Source organism: Bubalus kerabau, chromosome 6 (assembly GCF_029407905.1).
Source record: "Bubalus kerabau isolate K-KA32 ecotype Philippines breed swamp buffalo chromosome 6, PCC_UOA_SB_1v2, whole genome shotgun sequence".
NCBI lineage: Eukaryota > Metazoa > Chordata > Mammalia > Artiodactyla > Bovidae > Bubalus > Bubalus kerabau.
The window spans coordinates 10,653,454-10,680,513 of record NC_073629.1 but is presented as its reverse complement, the minus strand read 5'-3'; the positions used below and the strand labels follow the sequence as shown (position 1 = coordinate 10,680,513).

General features: G+C 40.1%; 1 protein-coding gene across 1 annotated transcript in view; it reads left to right on the top strand.

Moving 5' to 3' along the window:
- Positions 1–2,410: 2,410 nt before the first annotated feature.
- Positions 2,411–27,060, top strand: part of LOC129655867 (serine/arginine-rich splicing factor 10-like) — a 34,264-nt gene continuing 9,614 nt past the window's right edge. The window contains exon 1 of the mRNA XM_055586680.1: positions 2,411–2,593. Within this exon, the coding sequence (XP_055442655.1) occupies positions 2,411–2,593 (183 nt within the window). The remainder of the gene's footprint in view (positions 2,594–27,060) is intronic.

The following is a 27,060-nucleotide window of genomic DNA, read 5'->3' as shown; positions in this document are numbered from 1 at the left end:
TTTTTCTTCTCTTGTCCATTAATCTTACTTCTTATATGTACCTTGCCCCTTGACTGTGGACTTGCCTCAGACTAGTTTTCTCAGCTTCAGCTTCAGAACACCCAACCCAGAGAACTTGGCTTGTACATGCAACACATGCATATGCGCCCAAACCTTTAAATAGGTAAGAATAAACACATATCCCTCAGGAGCCCCTGGAGTGCATCATAAAACAAGCCTGCTGCAAACATAAAATATACTAGTTTTGTGCTTTATCCTAAAATGAGTGCATATTTGTACTCTAATTTCTATTATATTGATCTTTTTTCATATTCATTTTAGGTTTAAAATTACTCAAAATCACATTAAACAACCCAACCGTGTTCCACCTGTCTTACTGCCCTGCAGGTAAGAAGTTGATGTACTAAGCATGTCACTTTTAATATCTGGACCGAATTGAATTGAACTGGCAGTTGATAAATCAAATTCAGCAACCAGGCAATTGCTTTTGCCTGTCTGGTTATCATAATATTTCAAGAGTCTAGGATCACTCATGTAGATACAAATAGAATCAGCTTTTGGTGGTGGGGGTTATATGAGGAGAGAGGCTCTTTGTTTTAATGTTTGATAATCATGTCTGAGTGATCACACAGATGACATATCAGGAAACTGTCAATAACCCACCAACATGTACAGCTTGTAATTGGTAAAAATTGTGATCAACATATTTTCTTACTGAGAAATTAAGTAGCTTTTGTCATTTGTTCAGTTAAAATACCTGCTGGTCCACCAGACAGTGTATTTTACTATTTCGAGAAAACACTTCCCAAAGGAATGATGTTGTTCCTTATTTTACCACCAAAGTTATCATTTTCATCACACACATGAATAAGGAGTTTCAAATGATTCAGTCTCCACAATCATCTTTCTTTAATCAATCTCAAAAATCATCTTCATTTCAGTATGTTTCTTATATGCCATAAAAACTTTAATAGTTTTGCCTTACACTTATTTATTAAGAGTATTCAGGCTCTTACAAATTGTTGGATAAGTCAAATTTGTAGCCCTTCTATCAATGATTAAGATAAAAATTTAATCAATTCACACTGTCTAGCTACTTATCCATTCTGGAGGGCATCTTTTTTCTGTACAGTTGAGTAATAAATCAATCTTTAATTTATAAACTCTAACCTACATCTTCTCCAAAGAATTTAGTATATAGTATAAATATACATGGCTAGCAGGGAAAAAAAGTACTTTCAAAACTATTTCCTTGTTCATAATAAATTTCCCTTAGAACATAACTTTTATTAAAAACTGAAAATGCAGCTACATTTTTAAAATTTAAGTTAATTATTTGGAGGGATAATTTTTCCCTTACAAAAATTTCTCAAGTACAACAAATGACTGTGTAAAAAATATAATCAAACCTAAATTAAATAAGTTACTTTTAGTGAAATAACTTGAAAGCAAAACTATGCAAACTATTTCAAATTTTTACAGGAAAAAATTATATTTGGGGAGATAAATACATGTGAATATATCCTGAGTTTTAGAATGGAATCTCCAAAAGCTAAGAGTGTGCAGATTTTTAAAGCAGCTACATGCCAATAAAGTTTTTGAAAAAGAATGTGTAGATTTTATCATATAAGAAAAAAACATTTTATTTTCATTCACTGCTGCTGCTAAGTCACTTCAGTCGTGTCCTACCCTGTGCGACCCATAGACGGCAGCCCACCAGGCTCCCTCCTCCCTGGGATTCTCAAAGCAAGAACACTGGAGTGGGTTGCATGAAAGTGAAAAGTGAAAGTGAAGTCGCTCAGTCGTGTCTGACTCTTAGCGACCCCATGGACTGCAGCCTACCAGGCTCCTCCGTCCGTGGGATTTTCCAGGCAAGAGTACTGGAGTGGGGTGCCATTGCTTTCTGCGATTTTCATTCACATTTAAACATAATAAAATCTGAATTTGAATAGGTTTACAAGGGGTAAAGCGTCTGCCTACAATGCTGGAGACCTGGGTTTGATCCCTGGCTCGGGAAGATCCCCTGGAGGAGGAAATGGCAACCCACTCCAGTACTCTTGTCTGGAAAATCCCATGGACACAGGAGCCTAGTAGGCTATAGTCCATGGTGTCGCAAAGAGTCGGACATGACTGAGAGACTTCACTTTCACTTTCACTTTACAAGAACATCCTAAAGCTTTTAATTTGGATGCTCGATGGACATGAGTCTCAGTGAACTCCGGGAGTTGGTGATGGACAGGGAGGCCTGGCGTGCTGCGATTCATGGGGTCGCAAAGAGTCGGACACGACTGAGCGACTGATCTGATCTGATCTGATTCATTCTGACAAGGGGTAGTTTTGCTATCTTTTCTGTTTAGTTCATGTTGAATGTTTATTTCACTTTTTTTTTTTTTTTTTAATGTAGACTTTGATGGCCGCCACTGAGGTGCCCCGGCGCCGCTCCCCGGCCTGCAGCGCCTCCAGCACCATGCGCAGCACTGGAGGGTGGCGGCGTGGCGCCCGGACGGCGCCCCGGGCCAGGCCTGGCTTTTCAGACCCTGACGGCCTGGACGACCCCTCTGCGGAGGCCGAGGAGGCCGAGGAGACCGAGGAGGTAGAGGAAGAGGTGTCACTGGAAGCGACGCTCCCGGGAGCCATTTTGCAGGCAGAAAGGTACAGGCGGCCCCCTCAACTGGCGTCTTTATTTCACTTTTTAAAAAGTAAGATAAAACTTAAATTCATATTACAAAGTAAAAGATGCCATTATGAAAAGGCTACATACTATATGATTCCAAGTATATGATATTCTGGAAAAGGTAAAACTATGAACACAATGGTTGCCAGAGATTGGAATTTGGCAGGGAGGGATGAATAGACAGAGCACAGAGGATTTTTAAGGCAGTGAACTGCTCTCTATGATACTATAATGATGGATACATACATTTATCCAAAGCCAAAGAATGCACACCAAGAGTGAACTTTAATGTAAACTACAGATTTTGAGTGATAGTGAGTGTCAAAGTAGGTTCATCATTTATAACAAAAGTATCACTCCAGTTCAGGATGTTAATAGTGGAGGCAGTTGCTCAGGTGTGCAGGCAGGGGATAAACAGAAACTCCTTGTACTTTCTGCTCAATTTTGCTATGAATCTAAAATTGCTCTAAAAAATAGTTTATTAATCTTTAGAAAGCAGGTTATATTTATTCTAGAAAATGCCAATGATTTTTTTCAACTATCTGCAATTTCTTCCCCTCCAAGAAAACCAATTTGAACATTTTAGTGTGAATCCCTTTTGTATTTTTCTAAGCCTATACACACCTGTGTGTGAATGTATGTGCTTTCCTTATTTAAAAAAATGGGGAAATATGGGTATTGATACTCATACTTTCAAATTAAATGCATGTGTGTGTGTATGTTTATATCAAAATATTGAAAAATACCCCAAAGTAAGCTTTATGCACAATTCCCTTGGTGGGTCCTATGCATTTCTTCAGCTGATATCTCTTTGGAAAGATGAAGTACATACTACATTTCTCAGGCTCCTTTGCGGCTCTGATTCTAGATGTGAATAGGGTTCTACCAGAAGGAAGCCCTTTTCCTCCCTTCTTTCAGATAGATTTTGCTGGCTAATAAAATCATGGAGACATGAGATTTCCTTGGGGACAGGATTCCAGTGCCCACTCTTCAGTGATCTGGGCATGGAGAAACAGCTGCCACTATATCTTGATTCTAACTCTCTGACTCTTGGATGGTAACTGACAATGTTGGAGAGGTTTGTCTAGTTTTTGTTTGTTGGGAGGCTTTCCAATTTTATTGAGTTATATTTGACATACTGTTGTATTAGTCTATGGTGCTCAACATTATGATTTGATATATGTATATACTGAGAAATGATTTCACAATGTTTCGTTAGTAGCCATCACTTCACATAGTTATAATTTTATTTTCTACTCTCTTGTCAACTTTCAAATATATAGTGCAGTATTCTTAAGTATATTTACCATGCTGTACATTACACTGGCTTGAAATTCAACATTAAAAAGACTAAGATCATGGCATCTGGTCCCATCACTTCATGGCAAATAGAAGGGGGAAATGTAGAAGCAATGACAGGTTTTATTTTCCTGGGCTCCAAAATCACTGCTGACAATGACTGCAGCCATGAAATTAAAAGATGCTTACTCCTTGGAAGGAAAGCTATGACAAAGCTAGACAGCATATTAAAGAGCAGAGACATCACTTTGCCAACAAATGTCCATATAGTCAAATCTATGGTTTTTCCAGCAGTCATGTACGAATGTAAGAGTTGGACCATAAAGAAAGTTGAGTGCTGAAGAATTGATGTTTTCAAATTGTGGTGCTGAAGAAGACTCTTGAGAGTCCCTTGGACTGCAAGATCAAACCAGTCAATACTAAAAGAAATCAACCCTGAATATTCATTGGAAGGACTGTTGTTGAAGCTGAAGCTCCAATACTTTGGCCACCTGACGCTACAAACTGACTCATTGGAAAAGACCATGATGCTGGGAAAGACTGAAGGCAAAAGAAGAAGTGCGCAGCAGAGGATGAGATGGTTAGAGAGCATCACTGACTCAATGGACATGAATTCGAGCAAATGCTGAGAGATTGTGGAGAACAGATGAGCCTGGTGTGCTGCAATCCATGGGGTTGCAAAAAGTTGGACACGACTTAGCAACTCAACAACAACAACAACATAACATCCCCAGGACTCAATTATCTTATAACTAGAAGCTTATGCCCTTTGACTACCTTAATCTTTCTCTCAAATTCTCTCAATCACTAGTCTGTTCTGTTTCTCAGTTTGGGGGGTTTTGTTTTTCTTTTTTTAGCCTTCCCATATTAGTGAGATTATACCTTTCTCCTGTCTGATTTCTTTCACTTAGTATAAAGGTCCATCCATGTTGTTTCAGAGGCTTCCCAGGTGGCTTAGCAGGTAAGGAATCCACCTTCAATGCAGGAGACATGGGTTCAGTCCCTAGGTTGGGAAGATCCCCTGGAGGAGGGCATGGCAACCCACTCCAGTATTCTTGCCAGAAGAATCCCGTGGACAGAGGGGGTTGGTGAGGTACGGTCCATGGGGTCACAAAGAGTTGGACAGAACTGAAGCGACTAAGCACACACGTATGTTGTTGCAAATGGCAGGATTCCCTCTTTTGTGGCTGCATAATTTATTTATTTTTATTTATGACTTATTTCCTTTGGATATATAAGCAGAAGTGGAATTGCTGGATCATATGGTAATTCTAGTTTTAGTTTTCTGGGGAACTTCCATACTGTTTTCCAAATGTCTTCACCAATTTACATTCCCACCAACAGCATACAAGCAATCTTAAGCATGTCCTTGCCCACATTTGTTATCTCTTACCTCTTTGGTAATAGACATTCTAACAAATGTCAGGTGGGATTGTGTTCTTGAACTTGGAGTTCCAGCAATGGCCTCAAAGGAGACCCTGAGGTGTCACTTTTTGATTGGTCTAGGAGTCATTCCATTCCCAAGAACCTACTTTTTCAGTTATTCCAATAATTTTGCAAATACTTAATTACCTGTTTTAAATCCTTCCACACTTAAAATATTTAGAATGGTTTCTCTTTACAACATGGAACACTGACTGACATAATCCCAACACCCTAAAATTTTTATAATAAAGTAATAATGGAGAATCCCCACCTTTGCCTATTTATTGCAACATGAACATGTTTCCCAATATCTATCTTTGATCTCTCTATCTGCTTATATACCTATCATCTGTATACCCATATACATGAAAATATTTTTGTGCTGTGAAATGGAATTATGCTGCACATGCTGGTCTATGACATTTTTCCTCCTAAACCCTTTTCCCGAATGTGAATGTATCTCATTCACATTCACATGTGGATATATCTTGTTATTTTTTCATAACTACACAATGTTCTGTAGGATATTTGTAGCATAATTATTCAACCAATCCAAAAATTCCCCCATTGATGAACACATGTGTTTTTCCAAATGTTTGCTGGGAGAATGCTATAATGAATATTTTTGTACATATTTCCTTGGGAGTTTTGATTTTATTGAGGTAGGATAGATTTCTGTAAGCAGAATTAACTCAAAGAATATGAGTATTTCAAAATTTTAACAGATAATGTCAAGTTAAATTCCAATAAACTTCCACAAATGTACACTCCATGCACAAATACATGAAGCTGCTTATATCTACATAACCTAGTTATAACTGGATATTAATGACTTTTTGCCAATCCAATAACATTTAAAAAGTAATGTACTTTTAATGTTTATAAAGTAACATTTTAAAAGTATCATCTCCAAATTTCCTTTCTTGGATTGCAAGTAAGATGGTGTCATTTCACATTTTTACTGGCTGTTTGCAGTGTGTGTGCTGTGACTGTTCTTTCACATGTACCCTTTGCCCAGTGAATTAATGTTCTCATCTATTTGTAAGCACTTTTAGTATATTAAAGATATTATCAAAAAAAAAGATATTGTCCCTTTATGTTCTCTCTCTCTCTCTCTCTCTCTGTCTCTCACACACACAGAGAGAGAGAGAGAGAGAGAGGAAAGAGACTATTCTCCCAGTTTGTTGTTTGATATTTGTTGTTGACTTTTGCTAAAGCAAGTTTTTTTATGTAGCATGGGTTTATTGTGTTGCTCAGAAAAGTCTCCATGGCTTTGATATTTTGCAAATATTTTTACTGTTTGTCTTTTGTTGTTTATAATTAAAAGTTTAACCCACCAAATTTTTAATTGTCTGTATTATATAAAATCAAGATTTAACTTTATTTTAGTTCAGATGGATAGATAACAGTCCCAGCAACAATTACTGTCTAAGCCATCCTTTCCTCAATTGAAATTAATTGCTTAACTCTGCATATACCTGGATCCATCTCCAAGTTTTTATTTGTGTTTCACTGGACTATTTTCCAGTTCCTATTCAAATGCCATACTGATTCATCACACTTTTTATAGATAGTAAGCTCTGGCATCTTTTAAAAAAGAAGTTTCCCTTTACTGGGTATTTTTTTCTTTTTGAAATATTTCTTGCCATTCATAGCATGTTTATTCTTCAAGATCAATTTCAGGTTTATTTTCTTTTATTAAAATAGGCTGGAAAATTACTCAAGTTAAGTTAAATTTATATATTAATTTAGAAATGATTGACATTCTTGGAATGATTGCGATTTTATGATATAAAGTCTCACCATCCAGGAACATGACATGTCTTTTCCTTCAATTGATTCATGTCTTGTCCTTCAATAATAACACTTCTCTTCCTTCATATAGATCTTGTGACTTCTATTGAGGTTCTTCCTAAAGAGATTGACAGTTCTACAGAATATGACAAACTAGCGTGGACTCATGGCTCTTTCCCTTGAACCAAATCTTAGAGAAACCACCAAAGTGAGAGGGAGGTAACTGGATCCCAGTACAAAAATATAATGGGAGAAATTGTTGGGAAGATGACATGACTGAGCCCAAGCATGAAACTGAAGAAGGTCTGAGCCAAAGGAAGCCATGCCCCACAACTTGGGGAGTGATGGGAAGCAGTTGTCTAAAAGGGCCTTTTATTCTCTTTCCCACATTGCCTTGGGAGTGAAAGCAAGTAACTCAGATTGGAACTTGAACTCGACCAAAACCTGTGGTCGTCCAACTGAGATCGCACATGTGGTTTCAGGACTTAATTAAGCTCAGGTTCTTGATGTCTCATTGCAGAAAAAAATCAGTGAGAGCCAAAGTGATATTTAAGAAGTGGGTTTCTTTAGAGAGAAGCACACTCCACGTGCAGAGCATGGGCCATCTCAGAAGGCAAGAGCATCCTTGAAATATGGCGTGGTCAGTTTTTATGGGCTGGGTAATTTCATAGGCAATGAGAGGGAGGATGATTCCAACTATCTGGGGAGAGGGGCATAGATTTCCAGGAATTGGGCTACCACCCACTTTTCCGCCTTTGATGATTGACCTCAGAACTTGTTGCTTGTGAGTGTGTCATTTAGCCTGCTGTTGTGTTACAATGAGCATATAGTGAGGCTCAAGGTCTAGTGAAAGTTGACTTGCCTGCCATCCTAGACCCATTTAGTCTAATAAGTTTATGTCACGCCCTTAGACTATGTCATTCTTTCAAAGGTTGTGCCCTGGCCCCTTCCCCCTGTTTCAGGAGGATTGTTGCCCATTTCTTCACAATGACTTGCTAAAAAGCAGCATCACTAACCCAATACTAATTCCAATGCTAAGTGGCAGGCTCACAGTAGGGTGACTCTAACTGAGTGAAGAGTTGATAACAAGAAGTGCACAGAGTCTGGTCAGTCACTAAGCATTCCTTTCTACATCCTTCCCTCTATCTCACCCTGTGGAAGCATCAGTCACGATAGAGGAAGAGAGCCTCTGGACAGCATAAGTACTTACGGCAGAGATATTAAACAGATAGGGGATGCTGAAGGACAGGGTCCCCTTGTGGGTGGAATGAAGTAAACAGAAAATGGTTGAGATCACATTACAATACTAGAAGCTCTCTACTCTGGAACATATCCCATTTCCACTCTCAACCTCACCAATAGGAGAACAGGGCAGGGCAGAGGATCTTATCCCCTCATGAAAGTACATGTTACCTATCAAGGTAGTTGATAGCTCCCAAAGAATATGAGCTTGCACAGAAAAATGTTAGCAAAATAGACCTGAGACTGTTATACTTAGAAAGGCCTGTTTGCAAGGCTGAACCTTCTCTTTCACCATAAGAAGATGTAAAGGTATTAAAAAAACACACACACATACACACGTAGCAAACATAATACTTAATCATAAATTATTTAAAACATTCCCCTTGAGATTAGGAACAAGAAAATGGATGGTGACAATTATCATTTCTATTCAAGTGTAAGTGTACACTGTCGAATGAAACCAAAAATAATATATGAGTCTATACTGATATAAATAAAGGAATGAATTAATGAAGAGAATGGAGAGTTTTTCCTTTAGAGCAGAATGTCATTAATAAGCTAGAAGGAATGATGGAATTAGAAAATCACCATTTGATAAACTATCACAGTAATAATTAATTCAGCTAAGAAACACTGATAGCTGCTAAAACTAATGAGTGAAAGCTTGATGAGGAAAGGTGTATGTACATACTCTTGATGCATTTCCTCACAACATATCTATTAATTGCAAAGAGAAAAAGAGTAACTTTAGGGACTTCCCTGGTGGCCCAGTGGGTAAGACTCCATGCTCCCAATGCAGGGTGCCTGGGTTCAGTCCCTGGTCAGGGAACTAAGTCCCATATGTGCAGTCAAATAAATAAAAAAATTTTTAAGAGTAATTTAAAATGGAGAAAGCCAAATAAAGCCACTTTAATAAAATGATGAAGTAATGAGACAAATAAAAATGTGTTCCTCAACCAAAATTGAAAAACACACATGTAGCCAGTGTTCACTCAGTTCAGTTCAGTTCAGTCACTCAGTCATGTCCAACTCTTTGCAACCCCATGAACCACAGCACACCAGGCCTCCCTGTCCATCACCAACTCCCAGAGGTTACCCAAACTCATGTCCATTGAGTCGGTGGTGCCATCCAACCATCTCATCCTCTGTCATCCCCTTCTCCTCCTACCTTCAATATGATTGAACATCAGGGTCTTTTCAAATGAGTCAGTTCTTTGCATCAGGTGGCCAAAATATTGGAGTTTCAGCTTCAACATCAGTCCTACCAATGAATACCCAGGACTGATCTCCTTTAGGATGGACTGGTTGGATCTCCTTGCAGTCCAAGGGACTCTCAAGAGTCTTCTCCAACACCACAGTTCAAAAGCATCAATTTTTCTGCACTCAGCTTTCTTTATAGTCCAGCTCTCACATCCATACACGACTACTGGAAAAACCATAGCCTTGACTAGATGGACCTTTGTTGACAAAGTAATGTCTCTGCTTTTGAATATGCTATCTAGGTTGGTCATAACTTTCCTTCCAAGGAGTAAGCGTCTTTTAATTTCATGGCTGCAATCACAATCTGCAGTGATTTTGGAGCCCAGAAAAATAAAGTCTGACACTGTTTCCACTGTTTCCCCATCTACTTGCCATGAAGTGATGGGACCAGATGCCATGATCTTAGTTTTCTGAATGTTGAGCTTTAAGCCAACTTTTTCACTCTCCACTTTCACTTTCATCAAGAGACTCTAGTTCTTCTTCACTTTCTGCCATAAGGGTGGTGTCATCTGCATACCTGAGGTTATTGATATTTCTCCCAGCAATCTTGATTCCAGCTTGTGCTTCTTCCAGCCCAGCGTTTCTCATGATGTACTCTGCATATAAGTTAAATAAGCAGGGTGACAATATACAGCCTTGAAGTACTCCTTTTCCTATTTGGAACCAGTCTGTTGTTCCATGTCCAGTTCTAACTGTTGCTTCCTGACCTGCATACAGAGCCAGGTCAGGTGTAGCTAGGACATGGAAGCAACCTAGACATCCATCATCAGATGAATGGATAAGGACATATATACATACATACAATGGACTATTACTCAGCCATAAAAAAAAAGTATTTGAGTCAGTTCTAATGAGGTGGATGAACCTAGAGCCTATTATATAGAGTGAAGTAATTCAGAAAGAGAAAGACAAATATAGTATATTAATGCCTATATATGGAATCTAAAAAGATGGTACTGATGAACCTATTTACAGGGAAACAACAGTGAAGCAGACATGGAGAACAGACTTATGGACACGGGAAGTGGGGTGAGGGGAGAAGGAGAGGGTGAGATGAATGGAGAAAGTAACACGGAAGCATACACACTGCAATGTGTGAAATAGATAACCAATGGAAATTTGATGTATGACTCGGGAAACTCAAACTGGGGCTCAGTAACAACCTAGATGGATAAGAAGGGATGGGTGGGAGGGAGTTTAAAGAGGGAGGGGACACATGTATACCTATGGCTGACTCATGTTGATGTACAGCAGAGGTCAATACAACATTGTGAAACAATTTTTCTTCAATTATAAATAAGTTTGGAGGAAAAATGTGTTCCTTTTGTTGGAATGCAGTGAGAAGTATAACAGCCTCGGTTCTGAGATATTTCTGCCAAAAATTTATAACCTGAATCTAATCATTAGAAAAGATCATGTAAATCCAAACTGAGGAATATTCTGGCCTATAACCTTTGAGTGTTAAGATTATGAAAAAAATAGGAAACGCTCCAAATATTGAAAGAGACAAACAACATGCAACACTGTTCCTGGATTGTACCCAATTATCTATTGTTAACAGCAGAAAAAGACTGTTACTCATTATCCAATTATACAAAAGGTTAAGTTGCAACTTAGTGCAGATGCCCACTGACAGTGCACCCTGAGGGGAATTTAGGATGGAAAAAACCAAGATGAAGAACTCTGTGCTTTGGATAAACAGGCCCTTATATATTTAGATGAACATCTCAGAAAACATTTCAATGACTACAGATGCTTGCCTCTTTCCAAAAATAGAAAAGTACTAAAAATATGAACTTGAGATATGTGTTCTTTGTGATTAGCAGTAATATTTTACCAAGATGTATCCTTGACTACCTATATTTCCTAGCTAAAAACAAAAAAAAGCACATAGGCTGGCTCCTTCTCTACCTCTTCAGTGCGGTTTCTCAGAGCTACTGAGAGGCTGTCTCCCAGACTGTAGTCCCCAATAAGGCCCCTGAATAAAACTTAACTCATAACTTTTATGTTGTGTGTTTTTCCTTAAGTAAAAACTATACAGGACATGACTGGGAGAATTGGTGAAACTTGAATGGAATCTATAAATTAGATAATAGTAATGCATTGCTGCTGCTGCTAAGTCACTTCAGTCATGTCCGACTCTGTGCGACCCCATAGACAGCAGCCCACCAGGCTCCCCCGTCCCTGGGATTCTCCAGGCAAGAACACTAGAGTGGGTTGCCATTTCCGTCTCCAATGCATGAAAGTGAAAAGTGAAAGTGAAGTCGCTCAGTCGTGTCCGACTCTTAGCGACCCCATGGACTGCAGCCCACCAGGCTCCACATTAGTATTTCCTAATTTTCATGGTTGTATTGTGGTTATGAGACAGGTCTTTGTTTGCCTGAATTACACTTTAAGGGCTCCCTGGTGGCTCAGATCATAAAGAATCTTCCTGCAATGCAGGAGACCTGGATTTAACCCCTGGGTCTGAAATATCCCTTGGAGAAGGGAATGGCTAGCCCCTCTGGTATTCTTGCCTGGAAAATCCCATGGACAGAGGAGCCTGGCTACAGTTCATGGGCTCTTAAAGCGTCAGACACAACTAAATGACTAATATTTTCACTTTCCACTTTCACACTCTAAAGAAAGTGTCCCCAGCTCCCAGGCCACAGACCAGGTCAGTGGCCTATTAGCAACCAGGTCACACAGCAAGAGGTGAGAAGCGGGTAAGTGATCAAAATTTGTATTTACAGCCACTCCCCATCACTAGCATTGCCACCTAATCTCCCACCTCTTTGGAGCGGTTTCTCAGAGCTTTCTGAGATGCTGTCTCTCAGGCTTCAGTCCTGATTTTGCCCCAAATAAAATGTAACTTGCAAGTCTCACGTTGTATATTTTTTTAAAGTCAGTGGAAATTTTTGGAGATTTGAGATGGTCTGCAATTGACAGATTTCTCCTAAAGTTATCTGATCGCTCTACTTTCTATTCCATTCATTCTTAGTAATTTTTAAATTTCCATCTTCTTCCTACTTTATTCTCAGAAGCATACTGTTGAATCAAATGCAGACTCCATGGCCATTCCCTCCCTTCTCTAAGAAGCAAGCTATCACACATTTATAACAGACCATTCTGTGAGCAAAAATACAGTTTTACAATCTCTCACTCTTTTAAGTATTTCTTCATTCTCAGAAGCATCCAAATCATTTCTTCACTGCTGCTACCTCCTCCAGAGTTAGTTAATTCATCAAATATTTATTGACAAAATACTATGACCCATACCATTCTAGAACCTGGGAATTCCTTCTTTGGAAAGAATGATGCCAAAGCTGAAACTCCAGTAATTTGGCCACCTCATGCGAAGAGTTGACTCATTGGAAAAGACTCTGATGCTGGGAGGGATTGGGGGCAGGAGGAGAAGGGGACGACAGAGGGTGAGATGGCTGGATGGCATCACTGACTCGATGGACATAAGTCTGAGTGAACTCCGGGAGTTGGTGATGGACAGGGAGGCCTGGCGTGCTGCGATTCATGGGGTCGCAAAGAGTCAGACACGACTGAGCTGACTGAACTGAACTGAAGAGAAAACATACTCTAATCACCCCTGCCTCCAGACAGGTCATAAATTCTTTCTGTATCTATCGGAGTGTAACCGCAGGCTTATTGATTATTAACTGTTTGAACACCTACCACTTGATAACACTTGAATAATGGGGTTATTTGTGATGGTATTTATGCTTCCTTTGTTTTATGTAAGTCTCAAGGAAATTGGGGTGGTGGGTTTGGATACGTACACATGGGGTATAAAAGATTTTCACAAATGCTGGTCAGGGTCCTTGGCTAAGAGGAGACTCTGCCTTGGGCCAGCCAGTGTAATAAACTGTACTCCACTATCTGCATTGTCCTGAGTTTGTTTCCCGGAACGCATGGCTATAACAGCACCTGGGCAGAGTGCAGCAGGGTAAGGGAACCCGGGAGGACTGCTCTGCCACGTGGCTCACAGTCTTGGGTTTATGGTGATGGGATTAGTTTCCAGGTTGTCTCTGGCCAATCATTCTGACTCAGGGTCCTTCCTGGTGTTACGCACATGGCTCAGCCAACCAGAAGGAATCCAAGAGGACAAATGGACTGGGAGTCTCCTGTCTCCTTTTGATCTTTCCAGGATTCTTCTGATTGATGGTGGCTTGTTAGTTCCATGTTCCTTACCAGGACCTCCTGTTGTAAAATAATTATGCACATGGCTACTGTGATGCCTGACCAGGGTGGATGGTTTCAGTCAGAGATTTCCCCTAAGATGTTTGTGGAAGAAATGAAAAGGAAACATGGCAGGAGGGCTGGGAACCTGGAGCAAGTAAGAGATGTGTGAGGCTGCGACTGAAGGAAACAGAAGTCTGAAATCACAGAGCTTTGAGCACCAGGAAAAGGGTTGTAAATTATTCTAAGTGCAATGGGAAGCCTTTGCAGGTTTTTCCTCTGGAGAGGACTTGTTCTTATTTACATTTGAAAAGATCATTCTCTCAACACCAGCCTGTGTGGCAATGCTTCCTCTTTGAGGCTGACCTCCCATCAAGAGGTCGGAGGACTCTGAATTTGTGAGGTGTAGTTAGTGCTTGCAAAGCCTTGCTCTCACAGGAGGTCAGCTGTGACCCCCTTTCCTCCAGTCCAGCTCCGCCCAGCCACCACCTTCTGAAGATTTAGAGTTTCCAGGCCTGAGTTGACTTGGGCTATTCAATGATACAAAAACCTTTCTTTCCACCTTCTTTTCCTCAGAAGTTTGATCTGATGCTGCTTCCTCTAACATCCCACTTCCTTTCTCTCTGTTCTTTTGAAGCAAGCTGACTGCTGAGCTGTGAAAGGTGAAGCCAACTGCTCACACTAACCCTGCTCCTTTTACTCCCTGTAGAACCAACACAGCAGATCACAGTACCTCCCTTTCCTTTCCCACTTACTTTTGTTTTGACTATAAAATAAAGTCTGTCCTTTAGGTTGATTTCATTCTCCCTGAGTTTCTGATCTCCTAAAAAATCCAACACTTCTGACCACATGTGAAATTCTGAAGCCCCCTCACCCTTCACTGCCACCCACATTCTGTTGCAGGAAGGGGGACTCTTTCCGGGGCCCAAGAGTGGACGCTTGTCTAACACTCAGAAATGAATTGTCCAAGAAGACACTCATGCTCACAATGCAAGAGATTTTATTGGGAAGGGGCACCTGGGCAGAGTGCAGGAGGGTAAGGGAACCTAGGAGGACTACTCTGCCACATGGCGCGCAGTCTCGGGTTTATGGTGATGGGATTCGTTTCTGGGTTTTCTCTGGACGGTCATTCTGACTCAGGGTTCTTCCTGGTGGCTCATGCATCACTCTGCCAGGATAGATTACAGCAAGAAGGATGCTGGGAGGCAGAAGGGCACGTGGAGTCTCCTTTTGACCTTTCCTGAACTCTCCCAGTTAGTGGCTGCTTGTTAGTTCTGTGTTCCTTACTGGGACCTCCTGTGGTAAAATAACTCACAAAAATGGTTACTATGGTGACTGGCCAGGGTGGGCAGTTTCAGTGTGTTTTCCCAAACAATTCCACTGCAGAGCAAACCTATTCCCTATAGCTACAAGCATCTGAAGCAAAGATCTTTCAAAGGTTCCCCTTTTTCCTTAAGTCTGTGATAATTTCCATTTTTTTTCCTCCACCACAAGCTGACAAACTGTTCACAGACTCAGAGTCTTCTTTCTTCTGTATTTATTCAATGATGAATCCCTTCAACCTACTGGATCTCTAATCCAGACCCTGGGCTTTGAAATCCAATTAGAAACTGAGCAGGACCCTATGAAGCTCCTGGCCTTTAAAACAGTTGCTAATCAAGGAAGGGGAAGGCAGAGACAGCAAGGAGCAGCCAAGAAACAATCATGCTGTCTTGGGTCAGGGTCCTAGTTCTGCCTTGAAGGATACATATAACAGTATCTTTGAGCTCTCTGTTGGCTTCCCTGATAGCTCAGTTGGTAAAGAATCCACCTGCAATGCAGGAGACTCCAATTTTGTCGCAGGAAGGGGGACCCCTTCCAGGCCCAAAACTGGGCTCTTGTCTAACACTCGGAAATGAATTGTCCAAGGAGACACATGTGTTGACAAAGCAAGAGATTTTATTGGGAAAGGGCACCCGAGTGGAGAGCAGTAGGGTAAGGGAACCCAGGAGAACTGCTGTGCAGCGTGGCTCGCAGTCTCCGGTTTTATGGTGATGGGATTAGTTTCCAGGTGGTCTTTGGCCAATCATTCTAATTCAGAGTCTTTCCTGGTGGCGCACGCATCACTCAGCCAAGATGGATGCTAGCGAGAGGGATTCTGGGAAGTGGACGGACAACCGGTGTCTCCTTTCAACCTTTCCCAAACTCTTCCAGTTGGTGGTGACTTATTAGTTCCGTATTCCTCATCAGGATCTCCTATCATAAAACAACTCATGCAAATGGTTACTATGGTACCTGGCCAGGGTGGGCGGTTTCAATCAGTGCGCTTCCCCTAACAGTTTGATTCCTGGGTCAGGAAGATCTACTGGAGAAGGGATAGGCTACCCACTCCAGTATTCTTGGGCTTCCCTTGTGGCTCAGCTGGTAAAGAATCCGCCTGCAACGCAGGAGACCTGGGTTGGATACTTGGGTTGGGAAGATCCCCTGGAGAAGGGAAAGGCTACCCACTCCAGTATTCTGGCCTGGAGAATTCCATAGACAGTACAGTCCATGGGGTCGCAAAAAGTTGGACACGACCGAGTGACTTTCACTTTACTTCACTTGAGCTCTCTATAAAACTAAAACCACCAACAAATGGAATATGTTAGCATTATTCATTCTAGAAAATGTCAGAGTTTGCTAACTTCGAGAAGTTCATCAAGAGACCACCTGAAGCCAGATTTTAAAAGTGCAAGTCCTATATACCCTAATCCTTATCAGCAACTCTGCACTTGAACTGTTGCTATAAAACTCACCAAGTCTGCATGAGTTAGGACACACAGTTTTAAGGAGCACAAGCCCACCATGTCCCTCTTTGCCTGGAAAAGCAATAAAGCTATTCTTTTCTACTTCACCCAAAACTCTGTCTCTGAGAGTTAATTCAGTGTTGGACTACAGAGGCCAGATTTGACTGTAACCCTGTCGCTAAAGTTCGCAGACCCTCTCTGCTGTCTTGTGAGAGGTTGTCCATTATTCTGCTCAAGCCTGAAGTCTGCTCAGCCCCACTTCCTACCGTTTGTATATTGTTCATTCACTGTCATGTCTGACTCTCTGAGACCCCATGAATTGCAGCACTCCAGGTTTCCCTGTCCTTCACTATCTTCCTGAGTTTGCTCAAACTCATGCCATTGAGTCAGTGATACCATCCAACCACCTCATTTTCTGTAACCCCCTTCTCCTCCTGCCCTCAATCTTTCCTTTTTCAGGGTCTTTTCCAATGAGTTGGCTCTTTGCATCAGGTGGCCAAAGTATTGGAGCTTCAGCTTCCACATCAGTCCTTCCAATGAATATTCAGGGTTGATTTCCTTTAGGACTGACTGGTTTGATCTCCTATAGATCTGATTATAGGTGTGGAACCACAAAATATAGAGCTATCAGAAGAGAAGCTTCTGTCTGTCTTCATGCTCCTGTTAGAGCTCTGAAAGGAAAATCTCATCTCCCTGTGTGCTCTAAAGGAATTGAGCAATAAACATAGGACTCAGGAGGGATCACAACATCAGCCCTGTGGCTGGTGTTAGGGAAGGGAAACAGTTCCCTCTACCCTTTTAAGTTCTTCTGGCTGGTCTAAAAATTAAATTGGCATGAGAAAAATTAACAGGAGAAAACCAAATTTAATTGTGTATGAATAAAGGTCCCATAAGAAAAATGAGGCACAAGGATTAGTTAGGGAATTGTGGCTTATAAGCCACTGAAAGAAGGAGAATGGGGTAGGAATTTGAGCCTTCAAAGGGGAAAAAGATATTTCACATAGAGATAGAAAAACAAATGTTTGCTATGCCATTCAGAGACAATGGGACACAATGAGGGTTTTGGTCTCCAAGCCCTGCCACGTTCCCCCTACTGAAACAGAAGGGAAGGGGGCAGCACACAATTAAAAGAATAACATAACTTGAGGACATGACATAAACTAATTAGAACCAAATAGGTCCAAGATGGTGGATGAGTCAACTTCCAGTAGACCTTGAGCCTCAGCATACGCTAATTGTAACACGTCAACAAGCTAAGGGACACACTCACCAGCATCACCATCAAAGATCAAAAAGTAGGTGGGGCTCAATTCCTAGAAACCTCTGCCCCTTACCTGAAATAGTTGAGATAATCCTCTCACTCACAAGCCTATGAGATAACCAAGCCCATGAAAACTAATCACACCATATTTCAGGCCCTTTTGCCTTCTGAGATGGCCCACACTCTGCAGAGTTTTTTTCTCTCTAAATAAATCCATTTCTTACATATCACTTTGTTTCTCACTGAATTCTTTCTGTTCTGAGGCACAAAAGAACCTGAGCCTCAGTAAGTCCAGACACCAGGTGAGTGATTCTAATGAAAAGACCATGGGTTCAAGTCCCAATCTAAGATGATGATTTTGGCCATTTTGGCAAGTTATTAAATTTTTCAAGTTTTTCCTATGTATAAATTAAATTTTTGTTTTATTTTCTCCTGTTAATTTGTCTAATGTCAATTTAATTCTTAGGCCAACAAAACAGCCTAGAGGCATGGAGGAAAAATTCTTCCTCCTTAACACAAATATGAAGGATAGGTTTGAAGAAATAAAAGCTCAAAATGTAAGGATGAGGGACACACATAAAAGTAATCTGGGTGATAATAAACAAGAAGAAAAAATAATGGAAATTTCACATAATAAAAACTGGTGATCCTGAAGAATAAAATAGAACAAATTAAACAGAAACAACAACAAAAATGCCTTTTTCAGTTTTTGAATATTCAAACTGAAAGGATTAAAGAATTAAAGATAAATCTAATATTTAATGACCACATCCTGCTGGTGGAAGCAGAATGCTGGAAAAATTCTATTCCTGTATTCTTTAGATAATTTAATAAAACACAATAGATGGGGTTGGTGTGCCTGTGAAAAGGAAATGAAAATATTGGCAGGACTACAGTTAAACACACTCAGTCTTTTAGGAGAAAAGTCAGCCCACTTGCTCTTAAACTATGATTAAAATTCAGTGGCTCTCTACCCCCCCTGAAAGCTGGAATTACTTGAAGAGCTTTAATAAACACTGATGTTTGGGTCCCACACCCGCCTCCCAATTCAGGTTTAATTAGCTTAAGGTATGGCTTGGTAATTCTAATGTGGAACCATGTTTAAGACCCTCTTCTCAGCACTATCCCATGTGCTGACAGAAAAAGAGTGGTGAAAGGAGAAGGAAATACACTCCCCCGGGGCACAAGGGGTCAGTGAAACATCAGAGCCAGAAACACAGGAAATGTAAGGTGTAATCCTCAGAAGGCATCTTCAGGATTAGTGAAAGGGCCTCAGGGCCATAGGTGGCATTTGGCCATAGGTGGCATTTGTCACCATGTTTTTTTTGTTTGTTTGTTTGTTTCACTTGAGCACCTGCCAGTTAAGGATGTTAGGACTGAAGGTCCCACCAGCACAGACACTGCTAATCTCTTCTGGCAACAGCACAAAGTCTTACATGTTCATACCTCAAATGTCTCCCATCAAACACTGGTTTTTATCAAAACCCCCAGTGAACACAGACTGCTCCTTTCCCAGGATGATGCTGTCCTTTGCCCCCAAAGAGGTTCCCTCTTCCAGACTCCTCCTCACCATGGGCTTCCCATCTACCCAGAGCCTTGTGATCTCAGAGGCAAACTCCCAGATCATACAGAAGTGCTTTGGTGCAGGAGAACCCTCAGGAGACTTGAAAAAGATGTCAGCTCCACCCATAATACACTGTACCTGCCAGTCCCTCATTATGTTGAAGAGGAGAATCTCATTATGCTGTTTTCTTGTGGTGTAAGAGAAGAGGCTATAGTTGAAGGTCAGGTCAGTAAAGATGTGCAGGCACATGTGAAGGCCTGGAGTGGTTTAGTTAAGTGTGAAGTCAGTGTCACATAGGAATTATCCGACTTTTGGGGGAACACAAAGTCCTTTGTGTGCATATCTTTAGGGTGAAAAAACGAGAAGGGAAACGTCAACAGTGGAGCTTTGTTAAAAATCAAAATTCAACTGAGTAAATCTAAAGATATAATTGTCATTATTCAGTGATTCATGAACTGGGCAACATCCCATCTAGCTGATAGAAAGGAATTTCAAAGAGCTGTACAAAATTTAAGACTTTTATAGACAGAAAAGAATTGGAAGAGAACTTTTTATCAAAGAGTGGGTTATTTCAGTGGTCTATTTAGCAAAGACCTATGACAAGGTCACCTTCTAATGGGGAAAAAATGGCATCTTATTGGGTAGATTACCTCATTAGAGAGGCCAGGTAATTCCAGACCGACAAGGTAAATGTCACATTTCTGGGAGAGGCTGAAATTACAATTAGAATAGTTATTGCACTTTGACTTGCTAACATGGGGCTTAGCACAAGTGATTCCATTTCCAAACAGTTGTGTCTCTCTCTCTCTCTTATTTTTTCTTAACAGTTCCTCCCTTTTGATCAGCCTGAGATGTCTCCAGCTGGTATGCAGGACCAGAAGTCAAACGGAGCCTTCTGTGACTACGAGATGTGTAACTAAGGTTCAAGTCCCTGGATTTTACCTGCCATTTGGGTAGAGAGAAGGATCATGAGTCCCTTCCAAAGAGATTCAAGGGCAATCTTTTTTCTCAGTGATTCCAAATCAGAATGGGAGAAAATGGAAACATGTCTTTGGAGATTTATAGCCAAATTCATTAGGAAAATAGAAGAATTCGGGACCCAATCCAACTTGTAGATATATAACAAAATCTCAAAGATAATCAACAGGATTAGAACTTAATATCTACAAATGTGCACACATAACTTTTTTCTCTATAATCGTTCCCATTTTTATTTTATAATCATTTTATAATCACCCCCATTTTTAAAAATCAAAGATAACCACAGTGCAACTAATTTATTTGCACTAAATTTGGCCTTTGTTGCTGTTGTTGTTGTTGTTGTTGTTGTTCAGTCACTAAGTCATGTCCAGCTTTCTGAGACCCCATGGATTGCAGCACACCAGGCTTCCCTATCCATCACTATCTCCTGGAGTTTGCTCAAACACATGTCCACTGAGTCAGTGATGCCATCTAACCATCACATCCTCTCCCCTGATTCTCCTCCTGTCCTCAGTCTTTCCTGATTATTTACATAAAGGCAGCAAGGATAGTGATTTACCATGCAAGCTCTTTTGAAGACTGCTCTGTTGAAACCTTGTAAGTAAAATACCAGGCCATTTTCCCAAGGGACTTTATTGACTCCAGAGAGTAAACCTTAATTCCTTAAAACTCATGGTCATCTGAATAGCAAAAGCAATCTTGAGAAAGAACAATGGAGCTGGAGGAATCAACCTCCCTGCCTTCAGACTATACTACAAAGCTACAGCCATCAAGACAGCATGGTAGTGGCACAAAAATAGAAATATAGATCAACGGAACAAGATAGAAAGTCCAGAGATAAATTCATGCCCCTATGGGCACCTTATCTTTGACAAAGGAGGCAAAAATATACAATGGAGAAAAGACAGTCTCTTCAATAAGTGGTGCTGGGAAAACTGGTCAGCTATGTATAAAATCATGAAATTAGAACACTACCTACCTCTATACATAAAAAATAATCTCAAAATGGATTAAAGACTTAAATGTAATGCCAGAAACTATAAAACTAGTAGAGGAAAACAGAGAGAACACTCTTTGACATAAATCACAGCAAGATCTTCTATTACCCACCTCCTAGAGTAATGGGACAGGGGAGCCTGGTGGGCTGCTGTCTATGGGGTCACACAGAGTTGGACACGACTGAAGTGACTTAGCAGCAGTAGCAGCAGAGTAATGGAAATAAAAACAAAAATAAACAAATGGGACCTAACTTAACCCCAAAACTTGCACGATGAAGGAAACTATAAGAAAACTGAAAAGACAATTTTTAGAGTGGGAGAAAATAATAGCAAAGGAAACAACTGACAAAGGATTAACCTTCAAAATATACTAGCAGCTCATGGAGCTCAATACCAGAAAAACAAACAACCCTGTCAAAAAGTGGGAAGATGACCTAAACAGACATTTCACCAAAGAAGACATACAGATGGCTAGTATACACATGAAAAGATATTCAACATCACTCATTATTAGTGATATGCAAATCAAAACTACAATGAGGTATCATCTCACACTGGTCAGAATGTCCATCATCAAAAAGTCTACAAACAATAAACGCTGGAGAGGATGTGGAGTAAAAGGAACCCTGTTGTTCCATTAGTGGGAATATAAATTGATACAGCCACTATACAGAACACTATGGAGATTCCTTTAAAAACTAGGAATAAAACTACTATATGACCCCAAACTCCCACTACTGGGCAGATAGCCTGCAGACACCACAACTGAAAAAGACACATGTACCCCAATGTTCATTGAAATACTGTTTACAATAGCTAAGACACGGAAGCAACCTATATGTCCATCAACAGATGAATGGATAAAGAAGTTACAGTGCATTTACACAATGGATTATTCAGTTCAGTTCAGTTCAGTCACTCAGTCGTGTCTGACTCTTTGCGACCCCATGAATTGCAGCACGCCAGGCCTCCCTGTCCATCACCAACTCCTGGAGTTCACCCAACACACGTCCATCAGGTCGGTGATGCCATCCAGCCATCTCATTCTCTGTTGTCCCCTTTTCCTCCTGCCCCCAATCCCTCCCAGCATCAGAATCTTTTCCAATGAGTCAACTCTTTGCATGAGGTGGCCAAAGTACTGGAGTTTCAGCTTTAGCATCATTCCTTCCAAAGAACACCCAGGACCGATATCCTTTAGAATGGACTGGTTGGATCTTCTTGCAGTCTATGGGACTCTCAAGAGTCTTCTCCAACACCACAATTCAAAAGCATCAATTCTTCAGAGCTCAGCTTTCTTCACAGTCCAACTCTCACATCCATACATGACTACTGGAAAAACCATAGCCTTGACTAGACAGACTTTGTTGGCAAAGTAATGTCTCTGCTTTTGAATATGCTATCTAGGTTGGTCATAACTTTCCTTCCAAGGAGTAAGCGTCTTTTAATTTCATGGCTGCAATCACCATCTGCAGTGATTTTGGACCCCAAAAAAATAAAGCCTGACACTGTTTCCACTGTTTCCCCATCTATTTGCCATGGAGTGATGGGACCAGATGCCATGATCTTCGTTTTCTGAATGTTGAGTTTTAAGCCAACTGTTTCACTCTCCTCTTTCACTTTCATCAAGAGGCTTTTTAGTTCCTCTTCACTTTCTGCCATGAGGGTGGTGTCATCTGCATATCTGAGGTTATTGATATTTCTCCCAGCAATCTTGATTCCAGCTTGTGCTTCTTCCAATTATAATGGATTATTACTCAGCTATAAAAAGGATGCATTTGAGTCAGTTCTAATGAGGGAGATGAGTCTAGAGCCTATTATACAGAGTGAAGTAAGTCAGAAAGAGAAAGACAAATATATTAACACATGTATGTGGACTCTAGAAAGATAATACTGATGATCCTACTTGCAGGGCAGCAAAGGAAAACACAGACATAAAGAACAGAATTTTGGACACAGTGGGGAAGCAGAGGGTGGGGTGATTTGAGAGAGCAGCATTGAAACATATACATTACTATATGTAAATTAGATATCCAGTGGGAATTTGCTATATGATGCAGGGAACCCAAAGCTGGTGCTTTGTGACAACCTAGAGGGGTGGGATGGGGAGGGAGTTGGGAGGGAGGTTTAAGAAGGAGCGGACATATGTGTAGTTACAACTGATTCATGTTGCTGTATGGCAGAAACTATCACATCATTGTGAATTAATTATCTACTAATTAAAAATAAAAATTTAAAAGAAACAGTCATATCCGAGTCTATGCACATCTCCCTCAAATATGACATTTCAGCTAAAACCTTGGTAATATAACCCGTATTTGTAGTTGTGTTACAAATCTGTTACAAGGAGAACAGATTCTTACTAAATTTATGTAAATGACTAACCCTAATGCCATGAAAAGAATATTCAAGAGTTTTGGGGAGGGATCAGGTAGAGAGAAAAAGTAAATGTTTCATCTTTGTTTACAAAGGTATACTTTGCCAAATTGCTTTAAGTCATAGACAGCTTAAGAAAAAAGATTTTCTGAAATTTGGAGAAAAAAATATTAAGGAACCAGCAATATTTCAAACAAAAAAATTATAATCTTCCTCCTTAATCCATTCAATCCTATGTAATTAATATTTGTTTGCTCAAATCCAGCTTTTCCATTAGTTCTGTAAATTTTTACTCAATTCAGTTTTATGATCTTAAAGCTAACAGAAACCTGTACTTGTCAAAGTCCTTTCCACTAATCTTCTTGAAGATGAAGCACATTTGAAGAAATACTTTTGCAAAAGCATCTGAGTAAAACAATAACTGTCTGTAAATGACAAAAAAACTTTAAAATGCCCATCATTAAAAATCTGTTGAGAGCTCATTTTAATGGCATTGACAAGGAAATTTGCATATTTCTGTGATATAAAATGTTTTAAGATAACTGGAGTTAAGACTGATAATCATACCAGAATATGTCAGATTTCTAGGAATTTATCACAATTTTACAAAATTTATAACTTATACAAATACAACATAAAGAAGGCTTAGTACTACTTCTTATTTGACAATGCTTCCAATATGATTTAATATATCAAATAAACCAAATTGTTTAACATTTCCTTTTATACAAAGAGAGAACAAGTGTTTTAAAATTTTGCAGGGAACCTGTAATATCCCAAAGTTAGTTTGAGGTCAAAATGACTTCATTTAGAATTTGACCTGGGGAAAGTTTGTCAAAGAAATCAAAAGATTTTAAAGTCCTTGGTCAAGCAGGATCATAAATCACTGTGAAAAAATACTGTTATCCATTTAACAATAATAGCAGTTAAAGACTTCAAAGGCAAATGCAGGAAGTTAAGTAATGCTAAAGAAAAATGTAGCTCTTTTACTAAAGAAGACTCAGCTTTCTTAACTAATCAAAAGACCCAATAAAGATAGCACAGGGAATTATTCTGATAAGACACAAAATCTTTCTTTTCTAGGCAAATTACTTAAAAGGTCAGAAAAGAAAACTTTTACAATCTCTTATCAAGAGCGGAACAAGAGTTCAATAAAACCTTATTGTTTTCACAGAGGGGGAAAGCACATTCTAACTTTATAACTGCTTTCTTTTGATATTAAAATTTATTCACTAGAATTCATTTCCATCTTAGCCAATCTCAACCATGTATAAAAACCCTTACCAGATTCCTTTTCCACAACCCTTATACAACTTTCTTCTTTATTTATTTTTATTTTTCTTAAGATTTATTTGCTTATTTATTTGGCTGCACCAGGTCTTATTTGTAGTATTCAGACCTTCAATCTTCACTGTGGCTGTGGGATCTAGTTGCCCGACCAGCGATTAAACCTGGGCCGCCTGTATTGGGAGGGCAGAGGCACTCTTACAGCTCTTAATTGCCTGAGCACAGCTTTCAACTGCCTGAGCCATGTTGACCAATTATATGGGGTTTTTTTCTTTTTTGCTTTTATGATTCTCATTAGCAATAGCCTTTACTTACTAGACCCAGTACAGCTTAAGTCGAACTCAGTACAATCTGAAACCCAGTCTAGTTTTTCAGCGGGACCTAGTCCTGCTCCAGCTGTTCACCTGATGTGGAATTTGTGGGGTGGATAAAGAACTGAACCAGCAGGTCCCCAACTATGAATTGCAGACTGAGGTTCCACACAATGGAGAACTTCAGACTGAGCCATCGATCATTCCCAACATGGAATCTGAGGACAGAAACAAGGGCTGAGATTTCAAATCAAATAGGGAACTGACTAGCAAGCCAATTAGACCAGGAGCTTGATACAAAGAGAGCAGAGCTCAGAACTTGCCCAGGGCCCCACTCGAGATGACCAAACCAAAAAAACTCCAAAGAGACCACACCCATGTCTCTTGTTTTGAAAACTCTTGAAAGAAATCTTTGAAGTCTTGTCACTGCCTCCAAATCTGCTAAACTGAGTAAATGGAAAGATCTAATTGGCTTTAATTCAATGATTCATGAAGCAGGCAACCTCCCATCTAACAGAAAGGAATTTCAAAGAGCTTATCCAAATAAAAGCCTTTTTTAGGCAGAAAGCGGTAAGAAGCAGAAGTTTCTAGCAAAGGGTGGATTATTTCAGGCAAGGTCACCTTTCTGTGGGGGAAGGAAGGGTTTTATTGGGTAGATTACCTCATTAATCCTGATCATGTAATTTCAGATTGACTGGTGAAAGGTCACATTTTGGGGAGAGGCTGAAGCTGCAGTTAAGTTAGGTATTAGGTCTTGGTTTGCTGACTTGGGGGTTAACACAACTGACTCCATCTTGGGCCCGTTGTCTCTTTTCTATCTTTGTTAGGCCACAAAGATGCATTCTTTTACTATGTACAGGAGATTGTACTTAAAAACTGCAGCCTGCCTTCTTTGCCACATCACAATCCCTCCCCAATGCTGGCTATTTTCCCTAACTTGGCTTTGCACAGACAGCCCTGATACAAGAGCCCAGCTACCACCTGAAGCAGCACCTACCTACCTGAGAAAAAGCACTAAAGAGGATAATGATGACCAGAAAACATGGTGACAACTTCTCCATGTTCCTTCCTGCAGTCACTGTGCCCAGAATCTGGGTTATCCTCCTGGAAAGAGCAGCATCAGTTGGGCTATCTGGGGCTTGGGTGTCTGAGATCCCTCTGACTCAGGTCTGCCCCCTTTGACTTTATATGTGCAATAGTCAGATTGTCTCAGCTGATGGGTAAAAGATTTTCCAAAACTGCTCCTTAGAACCATAAATCAAAGCTCTAAGGGCAAATAAACCAATACAAATCACAAAACGGGAGACCAACATGGGTTATTTTTTAGCGACTCCATGTAGCCTACTGGAGCTCCAATAGCTCTGCATTGCAGTGTTTTGTGAATTAAAACAGTCACATCTTATGAGTCCATTCTGGAGAAATGTTGCTAAAAATTTGGGGATGGAGGAGATATTTTACTCACAAAGGCGACCACCTAGGATCATGAAAAATTAGAAAACAAAGGCATGTTTAAGGAAACTGTATACATCTACAATCACTAAATAGAATGGATAATTGTTTAAAGTATTGGTTGTGAACTTTATCCTACAACATGCAAAAAATGCTTATAATAGTATAATATGAGAAAAATAACATAAATTTGTTTATATACAATTT